The 20,578-nt window shown below is 38.7% G+C and overlaps 1 protein-coding gene across 3 annotated transcripts in view; it reads right to left on the reverse strand.

The window, feature by feature from the left end:
• Positions 1 to 3,294: 3,294 nt before the first annotated feature.
• Positions 3,295 to 20,578, reverse strand: part of LOC137618812 (transcription factor Sox-11-A-like) — a 46,112-nt gene continuing 28,828 nt past the window's right edge. Inside the window, exons 2-5 of one of the 3 annotated variants that reach the window (XR_011039843.1) lie at positions 8,778 to 9,008; positions 6,879 to 7,487; positions 3,526 to 6,702; positions 3,295 to 3,327 (exon numbers count right to left, since the gene is read on the reverse strand). Coding sequence is in view for 1 of the 3 variants with exons in the window: in XM_068349021.1 (XP_068205122.1) it covers positions 6,505 to 6,702; positions 6,879 to 7,487; positions 8,778 to 9,008 (1,038 nt within the window). In the remaining 2 variants the exon portion in view is untranslated. Of the gene's footprint in view, positions 3,328 to 3,471; positions 6,703 to 6,878; positions 7,488 to 8,777; positions 9,009 to 20,578 lie in introns of those variants that run through there. The other 2 variants (XR_011039844.1, XM_068349021.1) reach the window with 2 other exon arrangements.

Consider the following 20,578-nt stretch of genomic DNA (forward strand, 5'->3'; position numbering starts at 1 on the left):
TTCCAGTGAACCTTCGCCTAATTGAAAAAAACTTAGTAAGTATCCTTATCACTTGAACTGGAGTTTTTCCTTAACGAGTAAATAAAGAATAATCACAGATATGCGTTTAAGAAGACTTTTAATTCTCCATTTGAATGAATCCCAGTGGTTCTGTTTCACTCCAAGCACCAAACTCAGGCAGACCTAGTTTCATGAGACTTAGAATGCCAGTGGTTCTGTTTCACTTCAAGCACCAAACTCAGGAAGGCCTAGTCTCCGGAGACAAGGCCCATCTATACCCCCACTGCCCTATTTCTCACTGTGATGTATCCGCTAGGTCTTTCTGACTAGCCACCTGGCGATCGCGATTCACGTCGAATGCCGGCTGGGCCTCCGTATAACTCCAAGTGCAGCACCAATTTTGGGTAGGCCCGATTCTCGGCAAGGTCTAGTTCTCGGTAAGGTCCAGTTCACATCACTAGGCATCAGCTACAGTTTTCTTAACCATAACAGGTCAGAGAGCTAATTCCAACTCCTGATCATTCTGAGCACCTGAATTATTGTGGGTTTTCCCACAAACAGCCCAAGACAACTTTTCATTTCACAGTATCATAACAATTCCAGTTCTTCTGACAAATTCTCAATTCACAAACTGTCACTGTGAATTGGATTTCATTTTGTTTCTACAGTAATTGACTATTTTTGTCCTCTCAAGTCGTTGTAGGTAGTCATCATCATCCATTGATGTAGGGTTTAGCCAGCATTCTGAACTCTGCTCCAAATTTAACTGCGCGTTCTCGAGTTTGTCTTTGCTTTTACTCGCATGTGTGCAATTGCAATTAATGGGGGTTCTCCTAACTAGTTTTGACTTCTAAGTGAGTCCGTCTGCCAAACATGTAGATATGGAAAATAATGGCTTCTATTTAACGTCTTGTTAAATACCAAAATCGTTTGGTAAACTATTTCCAAGTTGATTACAGATCCTAGTAAAAGGAAAATGGATAATCAGCCAGTCATATTTCAGGCACAAGCTGACCAGGCCTTTTCTTCAGACGATATTTCGGTAGGACTTATGCGGCTGACACTCTCGGCTGCATTCTGTGCACTGCATTGGTGCTTTCAATTACTTCAATTTCTAGGAAACCTTCTCTGATATGCGTGCCTTGAGATGAAATGTGAAAATACGCCTTTAAACCTTTCTGTTTTCTAGAGTTTGGGTAACGACTGTTTATTGCAAAAGAAGATGATTCTATTTGTTACAAGTGGAAAACTAATACCTGAGTTATTGAAAAGCTGAGTTGAATGTCATGTCCATTTGATAAAAAGTTCTGACACTGTTCTGGGACAATGTCTAAAACTCCTGCAGGCACCAGCACTGAAGACTCATACGATACAATCGTGGTATACCAATTGGACGCTCGGAGGCCAGTGAACCGCATTGACGCACTTCCAGACTCTGGTGTTGAAGGTTGTACTTACAGTATATGTGAATTCTTTCACCTGCATACAGTATATGTGAATTCTTTCACCTGCACCAGAAGAAGAAGAGCAGTTGCACTTCCAGACAGAAAATACATCCATGCTGGTACTCCTCGCAGGTTACCGTTCATCAATGGACGTTGGTGTCGTACCAACACAAGTAAAATGACTGCTCTTAAATCCGTGGCTTCTTACTACCCGGTAAGTAAAGGTTGAACGTTGATTTTCCTCCTGGACACATACAACCGAACCGATGTTATTCTTCGGTTTACCTTTTTTTTTTTTGCCAGATTTATCTAATTTCACCTGAGTGGCGTTCATTCTTTCCGAAGTAATTCACCGAGCCACACTAATAGTCGTCATCATCCAGCGTCGGTGTTCCACGCATCTGAATTCTTCCTTACTTTCCTAGTAAGAGATACGATCCTAATGCCCAAAGCATTACGTCGTCTACAGCATAGAGCGTGCATCGTGTACGAAAAAGATACGACGTATCGTCACACGTCAAAACAGGGTTTGAAGTAAGAGGTTTACAACTATCCCATACATGTCTTGACTACATTGACAACATAGGTTATAATATCTATTATATATTTATATATATATATATATACAAATCACAATAAGTGCAAACAATCTATTATAATATAAAAGTAATAAAATGCCCATATAAATATGCCTTAAACCTATGGTACACAGACGAGGTTAGATTATATATTAGTACTGTATAATGCAGAGATCTCAATAAATATATCCACAGTTAAAATGCACTGTAAACACACACATGTCACATTAACAAAATGATTCTGCCCTTGATACAATCTTTGTGTCCCATTGAGAGCATTTCCAAGCATTTCTGATCTTAAATTTCTGAAGAATTTATATATTAAAAAAAAATTTCAAGACGAGGGATTGAAATGTTAATATGAGTTTGATTATTGGGATAACTAGATCATAGTTCAATGTTGTATCCTTATTCAAATGTATTTCTTATAAACATGCAAAAAGTTGGTTTTCAAATTCATCCATACGAACAAGAATCTGCTCAACTTCTGCCAACCACGGCAGTAAAATCTGCTGATATCTTGCCAGCTACACAAATAAGATCTGCAGATATCTTTCCAACCATGGAATTGAAATCTGCTGATATCTTGCCAACCACAGAAATAAGATGTGATTTCTTGCCAACCGCAGAATGGAGATCTGATGAGATCTTACCAACCACCGATAAAGGTCTGCTAATATCTTGCCAACTACAGAAATAAGATCTGCTGATATCTTTTCAACCGCAGAATTAAGATCTGCTGATATCTTGCCAACCCGAAAAATAAGATCTGATATCTTGCCAACCACAGAAATAAGCTCTGAAGATATCTTACCAACCACAGCATTAAAATCTGCTGATATCTTTTCAATCACAGAATCAAACTCTGCTGATACCTCTCCAACCACAGCATTAAAATCTGCTGATATCTTGCCAACTACACAATTAAGATCTGCTAACATCTTGCCAACCACAGAAATATGATCTGCTAACATCTTGCCATCCGCAGCAGTGAAATCTGCTGATATCTTGCCAACTACACAATTAAGATCTGCTAACATCTTGCCAACCACAGAAATATGATCTGCTAACATCTTGCCATCCGCAGCAGTGAAATCTGCTGATATCTTGCCAACTACACAAATAAGATCTGCAGATATCTTTCCAACCATGGAATTGAAATCTGCTGATATCTTGCCAACCACGGAAATAAGATCTACTAACATCTTGCCAACAACAGAAATAAGATCTGCTAACATCTTGCCAACAACAGAAATAAGATCTGCTAACATCTTGCCAACCACAGAAATAAGATCTGCTTATACCTTGCCAACCACAGAAATAAGATCTACTAACATCTTGCCAACCACAGAAATAAGATCTGCTAATATCTTGCCAACCACAGAAATAAGATCTGCTTACACCTTTCCTACCACAGAAATAAGATCTACTAATATCTTTCCAACCACAGAAATAAGATCTGCTAATATCTTTCCAACCACAGAAATAAGATCTGCTGATACCTTTCCTACCACAGAAATAAGATCTACTAACATCTTGCCAACCACAGAATTATATCTTGCCAACCACAGAATCAAAATCTGCAGATACCTCGCCAACCACAGAAATAAGATCTGCAGATATCTTGCCAACACAACAAGTTTGAGGTTTACAGTGTGGCAGTAAGGTTGAAACTCACCAGAGCAGACGTAAGGTGAAAATCCTAACTAGCTTAGGCAGCAAGGTCAAAACCTCTGGCAGCATTGCAGCAAAGTCAAAAACCTAATAATAAGTGGCAGTATGGTCTAAACCTAACGTAGATTAGAGCGCAGGGGAGGGAAACGCCTCAGCCAAACGCGTCGGCGTTGGGCAACTTGTTACCCGACCTGGCTTGGCAGTAAGGTTAAAACCAACCATCCTCTACCTGGACTTCCTTTATGATATCCGAAAAGCATCGCGACCTAAAATCTCCCTTGCAAGAACCAAAGCAAAGTCGTGCACTACATGCCAAGTTACTGCGGCATACCGTCGAACTCTGAGCTGCGATCCTCTAGAAATCAAGACGGCCTAATTTTCCAAGCGTTACTTCGCAGGAGATTTTAAATCGTGGCTGCCGAACGTTCCGCAACTCTCCGAATGACTTCAACGGCCATGCGCGATGAATACATGAATACATTATTTGAATTAAGTATAACACACTTATGAGTGGGGTTATGCATAATAAGAGTCAACCGGAGGTGTCGTTAGACACCCCGCACTGGATACTGCAAACTACATACTGTACACACAAGTATCAAACTCTTTTACATAATTTGACAAAGTTTGAAGACAAAAATTTATTTCCTCCGTAACAAATAATGATTTGATAAAAGTATGAAAGTAAAATATAAGGAAATTTGTGAAAATTGTTTTGGACGGTAACAATAGAAGAACAGTGTGAACAGATTCAACCAAACTGTTGACATCTTCCGCTGGTGCCATATCCAACTGCGGTCATCAAAGGATACTGAAATGGGCCCTACTTCCAGGCTTTTGAGATTACATCTTACCCCCTCCTTAGGTTTTCCAAGCTTTTGGAGTCTTTTGTATGACGTTTAAGATTCTGATTATAATTCTTAATGCCGCAGCTGAATTTGACCAGCGTATTTCTCTCAGTCACGTAACCCAATGTGTCTTGTCAAAAACCGAATGCACGTTTCATTGATGCTTCCAAAGAAAGTGAATCATAACGATAAAATATCTTGAAAACACAAGAATTGCCCGATTCACCAACACGCGATTATATACTTGCATTGGTACAGCTTAACTTAATATTCTCCAAGCTCCCGAGTGGATATAACTTTACTGACAACAACTACGACCGTCTCTCACGTTCGCAGAACTCTACACGGACTGCGAGACTCTTCGAGACTTTCTGGCTACACAAAACTGATATGCTGACTGACCATGAAATCTAAATTACAAACATTTCATAAAGGTATACAGAAAACCGAGAACAATCGTAACATTCTATAAACTGTTATCCGTCTCTCAATGATTAACATTAACATGCATCCCATTGCTGACTAGTTTCTGCAGAAATTTTTACAGACGTGTACGGTATCTTTCTTCTGCTTGTACAGATGTGAATATTCTGCGCCATAGGGCTAAGCTCCTGCAGAACAGCATGTTTCCAAATCTTATTGTTATTTTTACAGACGTTGCAAAATTGTGTACAGTATATTTCTTCAGCTTACACAGATGTGAATCTAGTCTGCGCCAACGTAGGGCTAAGCTCCCGCAGAACACCATGATCCTGAATCCTATATGTTCAAAATAACGTGTCCATCAGATATCAAGAGAACCGGAGAAGAGTTATTGACGAGATTATCAGCCTGTTCTAAAGGTGATATCTGCTGGAACGTTTCAGCCTATCAGAAAATGTATTGAGACTACCAAATCACTCCCATCTTCATGGGATAGGCATAACTTGATCTGTCTAAGGCTAACATCACTCGTTACTTCTGTGACTTCATCTCTTGGAATAAAAACAAACGACATCCTCGTTAGCAATACTGTTCTTACAATTGGCAGAAAAATGAGCTTTTACTGGAATAATGGAAATTTGAGTCTCCATTTACGGTATGATAGTTCAGTACAGTGACAATGAAACGGAAAAGTGAATCGCTTTGAAAGACATTATCTGAGAGGGACTTACGGTTAAGTGGTTATACGCCTGCGCTAACCGAAGTGTTGATAAAACTAGCCCCTTTGACTAGTAGTACAAATAAATATAAACACATAACATTCAAGAAAGACAGTATACTGTATACTGCAAAAGCATTTTTTGGTATGTTTGCAAAACATCGAAAAATCTATTCACCAAACTGTTTTTTTTGTGCGTGTAGTTTCATGATTTGTTTAAAAAGGTTTACATTCTGGTCCTATTAAAAGTTATTACTGGTTAACAGTGTCTGTTATTGGTCATGGTGCTGGCCAGTTGACTTAGGTTGTACCTGAGGTTGAGACAACATGACGAGAGCGGCAACAGTAAAGCGCCAGGTGAGCAACTATTTCCCGGCAGGTGATCAACCCAGCGCGAATAAATGAACAACTGCATTCTCTTAAAAGTTAAAAACACTGGGTGTTAAACCTCACTTTCCTCCATGAATACACAACCTAGAGTTATAAGCTATTACGTCAAATCACTCTGAGAAAGAAGGGGACCTACTGAAAAGTTGACTCTCCTGATTTACATTGACGTTTTACCTGTCGCCAACTAACTGTCATGTTTGGAATTTGATATATTACCAAATAGATGATGGCATTTAAAGAGGATCTCTGTACCAAGAGGAAGTGCTTCCTTCGACTACTCGTCGTTGTTGTTATCGTCGCAGTCGGAAGCAGAAGCGGCGTATCCTCCAGCAGATTCTGTTGCCGAGGTCCTCTCTTAAATGCGATCCTCTAGATCCTGAAATATTGCTCCAAGGGATTCAGTCGTTTCGAACTGAAGACAAAGTAGATTATGAGCAAATGAGACTGTTCAGCGAAGGATCCAGCCAGTCAGATACCGTGAGCCCAACATCGCAGAGAGCATCGGCAACGTCCGGTGTGCAGGAGAACTCGAAGTGAGAACCTGATCCTGAAGTTGTGGTTGAAGAACAGGATTCAAGGTCCAGCTCGGGACTCAGGTCCAAATCCACGGGGAACTCTGGAGACATCTGAAAGAGATTTGGTAAATGTATAGATTAATATGGATGAAATTGCAAATCAAAATTTAGTATGCTAAATCAGATAAGATCGTATGCGATTCAAGCAGCTTAAAATTACAATAAATAGTCATCCCTCAACAATAGGCTGATGACCTTATGGCCTGGAAAGTATTCTGCATCCTCACCTGTAATATGTCAGCCAGATAAGACAGATCACCGAGGGATCCCTGGGAATCATGGCCTGAAGTCTGGCGCACTGGCTCCGGAGAAGGTGTTGGCGTGTCGAGGACGGAGCAGCACCCCATGAGGGCGCTGCTTAGGCTCGACGATTCTGGCAGCGGCGACTGGGCATCCGAGTCATCGTCGTCCATATAGTAGATGCCTGTCTCGGGTGAAGAGGGAGAATTACAAATTGGGGACGGTGGCGTGGGCGGCGTCAGTGCATTCCTGATGTACGATCTAGAGAGGGCCTTCGTATCTCCTCTGTCTCTCGAGTTCTTCCTGTGGCTGCGTCCACCGGACCTACTCTTGTTTCCGGACCTCTTTCCTTTGGAGGAGCGTGATGACGAACCTTTCTTCGAACCACTGTTATTTTGCCTCTTTTTCTTATGGGCCGTCTTGGCAGCCTTGGAAGGTTTTGTGACGGTGATGCGCAGGCAAGTGGACGACAGCATCTTAACCGCCGGGCGACGTTTACGGCGCGAGGTCAAAGTGCTGCCGCCTGGCGAGGGAGAACGGTCACCTCGACCCGGGGAGCAGATCGTCATCATGCGAGCTTTCTTACGGGGCCGATACTGGAAGCAGAGAAATTCACACACAAGATTAGAGATAACTCAAGTAGTCAGATAAAACCATTAACCTAATATTTTTGTGGCGTTGCTAAATCAAGAGATTTCTGAACAATTTCGTCTGAAATTTATTACATATATGACTTTGAGTCAAAGAAGTCAGATAAAACAACCTGTTGTATTTATGGCCTATGCTGTAGTTTTATCTTTCATTTGATAAACTGGGGTCACTAAATCAAAATATTTCTTGACAATTTGTGTGAAATTTGTTACATTTCTGACTTTGAGTATTTGACCATGTCCCTATATATATATTCATTTCTTTAAAAGATAGACAGAAGATAACACACTCATATACTATTTGTATAAAATAAATTAGATTTATTTGACCACAGAAAAACTGTTCACCTCCAAAACCAATTACTTAAAATGATTGTAATTAAAACTTTACCATTCCCTTTAAATATATCTAAAATTTTATAATACAAATAGTAGACAGTTTTCTAAATCATGAAAAGTGCTTAAATAATTGGCACCAAACCCCGCTGGATTTTTTAAAGTATAAAAAGATCAAGAAAATAGTAATGAAAAAAAATTAAAGTTTTTAAAAAATCCAGATTCTCTTCACCAAAACAAAAAGGGATAGTGAAAGGTCGAGAGAAAGAGACCCCCCAACGCAGGTTCTTTTTCAAATGAATATCCTTTATTGTCTTATTCTTTTATCAACAGTACGTAGTTTGGAGTACACGAATCAATTACCAACTTGCTTCATAAAAAAAATCTCTCAGTAAATTATCTTTGTTTGAATCCAGGCAAACTTTTTATCACTCCAGTGGTCTTTGTGCGAGAGATGGGTTCATATTGGGTTCTCTCTAGAAGAAAAGATGATGATTTAGGGGGTCTGGGGGAGTTGTGGAGGCTATTAAGAGGGTCTAGGGGGATTGGGGATAATGTTAGGGACCAGGGGATGCTCTTAAGAGAGTCTGGGAAGCTGAGGTAGCTGAAAAGGCTGGACTAAGTAATTGTGCTACTGCCGGTGGGTACATTGAGTTCCTTTTGTGTGTGTGTGTGTGATTTAAGGAAGAGTATTTGATCCTCCCTGCTTGGGAGGCAAGAAGGATGATTATATACCTCTTTGCTTAGGAAATGAGAGAAAGGAAGCATTTTTTCCATACCTGGAGAATAAGGGAATGATGAAGGATATGCCCCTATCAACCTTATTAAAAGAAAGACCCTGATTTTTAAGCATCTTATCAACCTTATAATCAGGACTTATTAATATTAATCAGTCCTCACCTTATAATCCGGATACTCCTGCATGTGAAGCAGCCTCAGCCTCTCGGCCTCGTCTATGTAGGGCTGGCGCTCGCCCGAGGAGAGCGACTTCCATCTCTTCCCCAGTCTCTTGGAGATCTCGGCGTTGTGCATGTCCGGGTGGCGCTGGACGATCTTCCGCCTCTCCAGTTGCGACCAGACCATGAAGGCGTTCATCGGCCGCTTGATGTGGTTGACCGGGTGCTTCTTCGTCTGTCGTTGCCAGAGAGAAAGAGAGAAATCGTTAGGTTAATTGTCTGATGGAGTAAGGTTATCGGATTGTGAGTTATCGGAAGAAGGAACTTAGAGTGTTGAATAATTGGCAGTTAATAGCATTTGAAAGTCCTTTAACTGTTTCTGGAAGCTGTTCATAAAAAAGATGTTAATATTGTTAATAATGTATTAGGGCAACAGGTCATTAAATTACTCACAGCTGTACTGGAAAAGAAAGTTCTTGAGTGTTTGGGGGTACAATTTGTACATAGGTATTAGATGATTTCTATCTCCTGAGAGAGAGAGAGAGATAAATAATTTTAATGTCCTAAGATGGAGGTTATATCTTAAACAATATTAATAGTAATAATAAAAAATATTCCCTATTTATTATTATTATTATTATTATTATTATTATTACTAGCAAAGCTACAACCATAGTTAGAAAAGCAGGATGCTATAAAGCCAGGGGCTCCCAACGCGGAAAAATAGCACAGCGAGGAAAGGAAATAAAGAAACTAAATAAACGTCTACAAGAGAAGTAATAGATGATTATTACAAAATATCTAAAGATGAGCACCAAACTTAAGATCTGTCTTATATAAGCTATAAAGAGACACTTATATTAGCTTGTTCAACATCAAAACAACAACAACAACAAAAGTCCTTCAAATTCAACATATCCTTTCACCCCTTTTTAGCATATTAGAAAGGTCACCCATTTTACATGTGGGTCAGCTGTGTCACACCTGCGCTCAACACCTGCATGTAACGACATGCTAATTATTTCCGGGAATAACTAGTCTCCTTAACGAATGCGGTACGTTGTTGTGCGTCGCCGATTTTAGCCCCGCGGTGACGCATCGGACAACTTCTTGTCATTTTATTTGATTCCGGTAGCGTGAGAGTTGGGTGCAGACTGTATATATATATATATATATATATATATATATATATATACACATATATATATATACATATATATACATATATACATATATATATATATATATATATATATATATATATATATATATATATATGCATATGCATCGAAGAACTTCTTGTCATTTTATTTGCTTCCAGTAGCTTGAGAATTGGGTGCAGACTGTATATATATATATATATATATATATATATATATATATATATATATATATATATATATATATATAGTTAGTTTAGATTTACAAACTTGATGAGAGAGAGAGAGAGAGAGAGAGAGAGAGAGAGAGAGAGAGAGAGAGAGAGAGAGAGTCCTTGTGACTCACATGTATTTTCAAATGTGTCATCAGCCAAGGTAGTAATACATTATCATTGTTTAGTTGTGATATTTTTACTTATCCAAGTCACAGAATATTTCATCTTCATCATCTCCTACGCCTATTGACGCAAAGGGCCTCGGTTAGATTTCGTCAGTCGTCTCTATCTTGAGCTTTTAATTCAGTACTTATCCATTCATCTCCTACTTCACGCTTCATAGTCCTCAGCCATATAGGCCTGGGTCTTTCAGCTCCTCTATGGCCTTGTGGATATTTAGATTAAATAATTATATATATATATAGATATATATATATATACATATATATATATATAAATATATATATATATATATATATACATATATATATATATATATATATATATATATATAAACACCTTCCAATAACGGTCTAAGTTAGTATCATACGACGTAAAAAAAATATTACGTGACTTAAGGAACACCTGTTTCTAGTGCAGATGTACCCGAGGTCCCAAACACCTGTTCGAATGACAGATTTTTCTATTGTAAAACAAATGCATCCAATTTATTTTTATTAACCTCACATCGTCGATTGAACTCTTATTAGTGGCCTTGAAAAGGTCGGGATTTGGCAATACTTGCTCCTAAGGCCCTTAAAAGGTCATGATTAAACCTTCCTTTCTCTTAAGGCCTTGAAAAGTTCAGGATTGAATAATCCTTTCTCCTAAGGCCTTGAAAAGTTCAGGATTGAATAATCCTTTCTCCCAAGGCCTTGAAAAGGTCAGAATTAAACAATCCTTGCTCCCAAGGCCTTGAAAAGGTCAGGATTGGTTAGACCTTTCTCCTAAGGCCTTGAAAAGCTCAGGATTAAACAATCCTTTCTCCTAAGGCCTTAAAAAGGTCAGAATTAAACAATCCTTGCTCTCAAGGCCTTGAAAAGGTCAGGATTGGTTAGACCTTTCTCCTAAGGCCTTGAAAAGCTCAGGATTAAACAATCCTTTCTCCTAAGGCCTTGAAAAGGTCAGGATTGGTTGGACCTTGCTCCTAAAGGTCTGGCTTGATCTAACTTTTATAGTGACCTTTCTTATGGTGTCTTAACCTTGCTTAATCTTGGTTAATGTTAGGGTCAGGTCATGTTACTTTATTTCTCTTTGATGGCCCTTTTAAGAAAAATGTCTATTTCGACCAATTTGTTTTTCAAGTGCCCCATTTTAAACCTATTTTTAAATCCTTTTAAAACATAGTATATATTCCAATGGCATTTTAAAATTTTACTTTTTGGATTTAAGGGATTTTTAAGGGTTCATAAATTTTTTTTGTTCCATTTTAAGTATTAATAAAGTGTTTCAATATGTACTCATTATGTGGACCATCAATTGGTCATAGGGTACCCTGAAGTTAGTCAGCTGATGTGGGGGTGCAGTTAGTTGTAAATTGTACGGTGTTAATAAATATTTTAGAACCTTTATTATCTGTAAACCCAATAAATATTATGTTACAGTATTCTAGAATTATGAAAATAAACCCCTCAGCAAAATATTCACTATAGAATATCCATACTACTTGTTTTTTTCGAAACTGTCGGTATATTTCCACAGCTGATATCCCCAAAACGAATCGTGATTGGTTGAAGGCCACGTTGCTCCACCCACCATAAGCTGCTTCGACCAATCAGGAGTCAGATAGTGATATCATCTGCAGGTATTTACCGTCAGACTGTATAATCACTAAAAGAACTATGCAATGCCCATAAGGGTAAATATATCATAACTACAGCTCTCCTCTTTGATACTATAACAAGGTCTCATTACCAAGTACAAGTTAGTAATTTAAACAGCCTCTCCCTCGAGTTATATTTAGGCCTAAAAGATGTCTGGTGATTCTTAGGATAGAGGTATACCGAGTGATATTTGTTCTATGGTTATTAACTAAGGCCTAGATTTTTTTCTTTATGGGTAGTCCTCAAGGAGGAATAAATTGCCGTTTCCTTATGTCTATAGGTACATTCTGATGATATGTGTCGTAAGCCTATGAGGTAATCTTTAAGCTTATTTAAAAGATAGGGTTTGTACTTTGATCTTTGCAAGTAGTATTTTCAAATATAGTTGTTGTTGTTGTTGTTGTTGTTTTTGTTGTTAGGACAAAATTTAAACAATTGAGAAATTAGGTAAGCCTCTCTCTCTCTCTCTCTCTCTCTCTCTCTCTCTCTCTCTCTCTCTCTGACAACCTTACCAAATGCAATATTCTTGTCAGAGAGAGAGAGAGAGAGAGAGAGAGAGAGATATGAGTTTGCAAGCACTATCTCAGCCCCACATAAGTCACCTGCCTACCAGGTACAAGATTCAGTGTTTAGGACGACAAAATAAGTCCTGGACTTAAACGAACCAGCTGAAATAACTAGATTGAGGTAGATGTTCGTGCCGTTTTCTAATCCGGGCTCAGTATCTCACCATTTGCCTTTACATAAGTGTGGAAGATATAGGCACCCTTTTCATAAGCCCAGGAAGGTACGTATTGTCTCAGAGTTAAGGAATGAAAGGTCTCTCTCTCTCTCTCTCTCTCTCTCTCTCTCTCTCTGTTTTGTCTAGCATTAAATTTCTTCTTGTTACTATCATGATACATATATTATCATCAAAGCTCTCTCTCTCTCTCTCTCTCTCTCTCTCTCTCTCTCCATTTTGTCTAGCATTAAATTTCTTTTTGGTACTATCATGATTTATATATTATCATCAGAGGTCTCTCTCTCTCTCTCTCTCTCTCTCTCTCTCTCTCCATTTTGTTTAGCATTAAATATCTTTTTAGTACTATTATGATTCAAATATTATCACCAAAGGTCTCTCTCTCTCTCTTTCTCTCTCTCTCTCTCTCTCTCTCTCTCTCTCTCTCTCTCCATTTTGTCTAGCATTAAATTTCTTTTTGGTACTATCATGATTTATATATTATCATCAGAGGTCTCTCTCTCTCTCTCTCTCTCTCTCTCTCTCTCTCTCTCAGCATTAAATTTCTTTTTGGTGCTATCATGATTCATATATTATCATCAAAAGTCTCTCTCTCTCTCTCTCTCTCTCTCTCTCTCTCTCTCTTCTCTCTCTCTCTTTAGAATCTTTTCAAAACACCTGTTTTTGTTCTTGTAAGTCCACCACCTCTATGAACACAGATAACTCTCCTATAAATAGTATAAACTCGCCTTGGGGGACAGTCAGGGGTATTATGAGATGTGAGGGCTATGGAATCCCCTCCCCCCTCCCGCCTCCCCCCCCCCCCCTTCCCTCGGCAGGAATTAGGCCAAATTTATTTTCGCTCCCTGGTAAGTGGCTGAAGAGAACTAGGGATCCTTTTTTCCAGAATCTTTTGTCCTGACTCCAAAAATAGACACGGCTGGATTATATGACAAAAGTCCTTTTTTTTTTTTTTATTAAGTCTCTAGGTTATTGTATGGGTGGTGTGGAGGTCCTATTGAGCTATTCTAAGTATACTGGGTCATAGGAAATGCTCCTACATACTTCTGGTGGCCTAATATGACCAGAACTACCCTTAGGAAATGCTCTACCTAGTTCAAGTAGCTTAATATGACCAGAAGTACCCTTAGGAAATGGCCTACCTAGTTCTAGTGGCCTAATATGACCAGAAGTACCCTTAGGAAATGCTCTACCTAGTTCAAGTAGCTTAATATGACCAGAACTACCCTTAGGAAATGGCCTACCTAGTTCTAGTGGCCTAATATGACCAGAAGTACCCTTAGGAAATGCTCTACCTAGTTCAAGTAGCCTAATATGACCAGAACTACCCTTAGGAAATGCCCTACCGTGTTCTAATGGCCTAATATGACTAGAACTACCCACAGGAAATGCCCCTACCCGTGTTCTAGTGGCCTAATGTCACCAGAACTACCCGTGTGAAATGGCCTACATACCTCCAGTGACCTGGACATGTGGCCCAATGTGACTCAAATTACACATTGACGAAAATCCAACGCGTGGAGCTCTAAAGTCAGAAAATAACTATTGAGATAATTTCAAAATGTTTCTGACTCGTCACAGGGTATTGGGGGTACAAAATTTCTCTTTTTAGGGGGGTCCTTAGAGTCCCTAGGATGGAAGGATAGCACCCCCTCCCCCCCCCCCATCAAGTAAGATTCCAAAAGGACTCTCTTAAATGTGATGTAGGAATTGTATTTAAATTAGAGGCACCCTTGGGAGGAATGACAAAGACGAGTGCGGAGGCTATTGCAAAGGATGTACCCTAATTTGACCCCCAGGGGGACCTCATAGGTGCAAGGGTAGACCCCCAGGGTAGGGGGTCTCATTAGAGAGAGAGAGAGAGAGAGAGAGAGAGAGAGAGAGAGAGAGGGGGGGGGGAACTTTTTGGAGACCACAAATCTGTTACTTGGCCCACTTGTGGATTAACATTTTATTAAAATACAACCTGAATAAGTAACCCACAAATCAAGTGTATATTGAGAGAGAGAGAGAGAGAGAGAGAGAGAGAGAGGAGAGAGAGAGAGAAGGGGGGAACTTTTTGGAGACCACAAATCTGTTACTTGGCCCACTTGTGGATTAAATTTTATTAAAATACAACCTGAATAAGTAACCCACAAATCAAGTGTATATTGAGAGAGAGAGAGAGAGAGAGAGAGAGAGAGAGAGAAGGGGGGGAACTTTTTGGAGACCACAAATCTGTTACTTGGCCCACTTGTGGATTAAATTTTATTAAAATCCAACCTGAATAAGTAACCCACAAATCAAGTGTATAATGAGAGAGAGAGAGAGAGAGAGAGAGAGAGAGAGAGAGGGGGGGAACCTTTTGGAGGCCACAAATCTGTTACTTGGCCCACTTGTGGATTAAATTTTATTAAAATACAACCTGAATAAGTAACCCACAAATCAAGTGTATATTGAGAGAGAGAGAGAGAGAGAGAGAGAGAGAGAGAGAGAAGGGGGGAACTTTTTGGAGACCACAAATCTGTTACTTGGCCCACTTGTGGATTAATTTTATTAAAATCCAACCTGAATAAGTAACCCACAAATCAAGTGTATATTGAGAGAGAGAGAGAGAGAGAGAGAGAGAGAGAGAGAGAAGGGGGGAACTTTTTGGAGACCCACAAATCTGTTACTTGGCCCACTTGTGGATTAAATTTTATTAAAATCCAACCTGAATAAGTAACCCACAAATCAAGTGTATATTGAGAGAGAGAGAGAGAGGAGAGAGAGAGAGAGAGAGAGAAGGGGGGGAACTTTTTGGAGACCACAAATCTGTTACTTGGCCCAATTGTGGATTAAATTTTATTAAAATACAACCTGAATAAGTAACCCACAAATCAAGTGTATAATGAGAGAGAGAGAGAGAGAGACGAGAGAGAGAGAGAGAGAGGCTGCCATCTGCTCTAGAGTAGGTGACTTTGCTCCTGCGAAGGACATAGTAAATGTCCCTAACTCGTTCATCTTTTGATAGCTGGATCGTATATAACTGTCCTGGCAGCTCATTAGGACCACGCCAAACCTTATTTAAAGTGTCCCTGCCTGGCAATATGTTAGATGGGAGTTCAGGCCTTGCTCAATCTCCATAGTTTCTTAATAGTGTCTGCAACCTCACCATCCCTCTTTATTTGTGAAGCTAAGGATAAGAGCTTTTGGGGAAGCATATAGGTCTCCCTTCTGAGTCGTCATCAGCCATTGCCTGGCCCTCCCTGGTCCTAATTTCACTGAGATGGGGTCTTTGACGCTAATAATATGGTTTAAAGGCTTCTTGTGAATGGCAGAGGCAAGGGACAGTGACATTGCCCTATCAAGCAGGACAATGCCCTAGAGACTGACCATATATACATATGATCAGCTCCCAAGCCCCCCTCTCCACCTAAGCTAGGACCAGGGAGAGCCAGGCAATGGTTGTTGATGACTCAGCAGATAGACCTACAGGCTTCCCTAAATCCCAAATCCTTAGCTCGCAAGGATGGTGAGGTTGCAGCGACAAAAGGAATGAGTTTGAGCGGGACTCGAACCCCAGTCTGGCGTCCACCAGGCAAGGACATTACCACATCAGCCACCACAAACCTAGGGCATTGTGGACACTGTCCTTTCCCATAACAATGCTTATTATAAAAGATAATTATGAACATAATTTCCCCCACTTGACATCCTTTCTTTCTCTCGTTGCCAGGCGACAGGAAGAAAATAAATACGAAAATGCTTCATAACTTGGGAGTGAAAATAATCATTTTTATAATATACGAACATTATAATGAGGATATAATTTTTTCTTTTTGTGACTTGGGGTTTGTTAAGGGAACAATGTGTGTCCTAAATTGGATAGAATTAAGCTGAATAGATTTGCGTTTTAATTTTTTTTTTCTATTTTTTTTATGTTTATGTTATGTTGCTAGGATAATCAAAAATGGACTCTCTCTCTCTCTCTCTCTCTCTCTCTCTCTCTCTCTCTCTCTCTATTTCTTCAAGATAATAGTAATAAAGATATCAATAACATCTATTATTGTTTATGGAAAGAAATCTTGTAATTGATATTTATTTCTCAAGTTAATTTGTGTCTCTTTTTTGATAATTTCGTCTGGTATTTCGGACATCGAATAATTTGGACATATTATTTGGACATCAGATATTTGGGACATTTGATAGTTTGGTCATCGTATATTAGGGACATCTGATAATTTGGGACATTGAATAATTTGACATCGAATAATTGGAACGTCTGATGATTCAAACTTGGAATAATTGGGATATGTGATAATTCGGACATCGAATAATTGGGACTTCTGATAATTCGAACATTGAATAATTGGACATATCTGATAATTGGGACATCAAATATTTGGGACATCTGATAATTTGGACATTGTATAATTCAGACACCCCCTTAATTTGGATATCTCGTAAGTTGGACGTATCGTAATCCGGACACCACATAATCTGGACACCATGTAATCCGGACACCTCATAATCCGAACACCTCATAATCCGGACACCACATAATCCGGACATCTCATAAACCAAACAGATTTACAGACATAAAAATAGGACATTCAAAATAGCAACTGAGAACGTCCAGCATATCAGATGAGGTAAGTTCCATGTCCTTCCACCAGAGGGACATGTCATTGTCAACTCTTGTCTGATCATTTAGATATTAATGAGAAACGTTTAATGTACTGAAAAATATTACAAAATATTCCTTTTTTTTTATAATTTGCCTCTTAAAGCTGGTAATAATATTTTAACTGTTATTTTAACAACTGGTTAGACAAAGGGTATGTTATGTTTGAGAAAAGTTTTACTCCAAAACTACAGTACCGATTTTAACCAAACTTGCTAGTATAAAAAAAAAGGCTTTTTATAATACTTTAAATGTTATTTTAACAACTGGTAAGACAAAGGGTATGTGTTCACCCCTCTCTGTTTCTTTGTTTGAGAAAAACTTTACTTCAAAACTACTGTACCGATTTAAACCAAACTTGCTAGTATACAAAAAAACTTGTTATATACTTTAAATGTTATTTTAACAACTAGTAAGTCAAAGGGTATGTGTTCACCCATGTCGGTTTCTTAGTTTTTGAGGAACTTTACACAAAAACTAGTTCACCGATTTTGACCAAACTTGGTAGCCATACTGGGTATAACCCAATGTTGAATCTATCAAATTTTGGATAAAGTACATCAAAGTACAAGTACGCAGCAGTACTTTAAAAATAATCGCAATGTTCAGTGAATGGCAAATATTTTGCAAGTTTATTTTTTGTTTGTGAATTTTATGCAAAACCTACTTAACCAATTTCAACGAAATTTGGTGGACATATGGGGTATGATCCAAGGATAAATCCATTAGATTTTGAAGAAAGTACATCGAAGTACAAACAGACAGTGGAGTTAAGATCAAAATAAGACTACTTGGCGTGGTGGAGGCATGCTCTCTACTGAGTACCCTTCTCTTTGTTATTGTTATAATAATGATGATGATATGGGATTGTTTTTTCTAATTCCATACGTCTTGTATACTGTCTATTATTACACCCTTTCTAAGTGTAGATACCTTAACTTGGTGAAAGGGTTTGTGTATTGCCATGATCAGCAAAGCTGTACTAGTCAGGGCTACTTATACTAGGTTGGTTTGCTGTGAGCGATCAGACAAAAGTCGCTCACTATCGCCAATCCACAGTGGCCAGCGTGGTGATGAAAACTGGCCAAACCCCAGACATGAATAAGGACATGTCTGAGGCATTTGTCCTGCAGTGGACTAGAAACTGCTACATTTGTTGCTGTTGTATATATATATACATACACACACACACATATATATATATATATATATATATATGTGTATATATATATATATATATATATATCTTTAAAATAAGTTCACACTTAGTCTGTTAATCCAAAATACCAGGTACATTTTTTACTTGTATTAACTCTCTCTCTCTCTCTCTCTCTCTCTCTCTCTCTCTCTCTCTCTCTCTGCACTAAATGTATATTATTATTATTATTATTATTATTATTACTAGCCAAGCTACAATCCTAGTTGGAAAAGCAAGATGCTATAAGCCCAAGGGCTCCAACAGGGAAAAAATAGCCCAGTGAGGAAAGGAAATAAGGAAATAAATAAATGATGAGAATAAATTAACAATATATATAAGAAAATCCAATCTATATACCTAACCGTAAGTGAATAATTAAGGCAGAATGAGAAAGAGAGAGAGAGAGAGAGAGAGAGAGAGAGAGAGAGAGAGTCAGTGAAATACATTTGAAAGTGCAATCTTTTTTTAAAACGCGCTCAACCAAGTGCGTTCAATACTGGAGCTCCGGGCGTAGCACAAAACAACAACCGACCTTGCGTTCAGTTCTGTAGACTGGAAAGTCGATATTGCTTAAGCCTGGAACATCGTCCCCCTTGTTGCTAGGGTCGGTTCTCTCTCTCTCTCTCTCTCTCTCTCTCTCTCTCTCTCTCTCTGTGAAGTCACTTGGCTTGTTATATCTGCGTGGTACAGCTCTCGGATCGCGTTGCTGTAGGTCCGTAGTACGTTTGCTTTGTTTTGATGTGTTTTTTTATGTTAAACTTCTTTTCTGAATGGTCTTCTTGGTCTTAGGGCCCCCTGATGCAGACAATTTACCTCAAATTCGATAAATCGAACTGTTTTCAGTCAGCTTATATCACAACCTGAACGTAAACGTTAGCTGAAGAAAGCCGTTTTCCGCTATCTACGAAAGCCCTTTTCCGCTATTTACGAAAGCCCTTTTCCGCTATTTACGAAAGCCCTTTTCCGCTATCTCTGAAAGCCGTTTTCCCGCAATCCACAAAAAAAACAGTTTTCTGTTTTTCATTAAAACTGTATTTCGCCATCTAAGAAAGCCATTTTTAGCCATCCAAAAACTCCGTTTATTACCATATAAAAAAGCAGTTTTCTATTATATATATAAAGGCCCTTTTCCTCCATCCAAAAAAACAAACTGTTTTCTGCCATCCAACAAAACCGTTTTACGTCATCCAAAAAAAAAAGCTATACTTTTGCCATACACAAAAAAAAAAAAAAAAAAAAAAAGCTTTATGTCATCCAACGTAACCGTTTTATGCCATCCAAGAAATCCGTTTTCCGCTATCCAAGTAAATACGTTTTCTGCCATCCAAATAAAGCCGCTTTCCGCCATCCAACAAAACAGTTTCCCGCCATCCAAAGAAACCGTTTCTCGCCATCAAAAAAAAGCAGTTTTCCGCCATCCAACAAAACCGTTTACCGCCATCCAACAAAACAGTTTCCCGCCATCCAAAAAAAAAAACCGTTTCTCGCCATCAAAAAAAAGCCGTTTTCCGCCATGCAACAAGGGCACCTGAACGTGCCCCTCTATTACCCAAGGCTTACAAGGGATGTCGTTATGAAGCATAAAACTCCTACTTTAGTGAGAATAACCTCACCTGGGTGTGAGACATGGCGTCCTACGAAATCAGAGTTTTAAGGACTATTTTTAAGCTTTTTCTTATATACTTTTAAGGCAGATGCAACGGTCAATTAAGTACCTGGTGTTAGTTGACTGAGTGGCAGATTTTGGGGTCAACTCATTTTTTTTGGACAAATAGCTATGATGATGATGATGAAACTTGGTCGTATGCAGTGTAAGGAAAAGTTACAGGATCTGGTGAATTAATAATAATGATAATAATAATAATAATAATAGTAATGATAAGAAGAAAAAGAAAGTAGCTATCTCCCTTATATAATAAAGAGCAAGTATTTGGCCATATATATATATATATATATTACACACACACACCCATGTATATATATATATATATATGTATATATATATATATATATATATATATGTAT

The sequence above is a fragment of the Palaemon carinicauda genome, chromosome 25 (genome assembly GCF_036898095.1).
Source record: "Palaemon carinicauda isolate YSFRI2023 chromosome 25, ASM3689809v2, whole genome shotgun sequence".
NCBI lineage: Eukaryota > Metazoa > Arthropoda > Malacostraca > Decapoda > Palaemonidae > Palaemon > Palaemon carinicauda.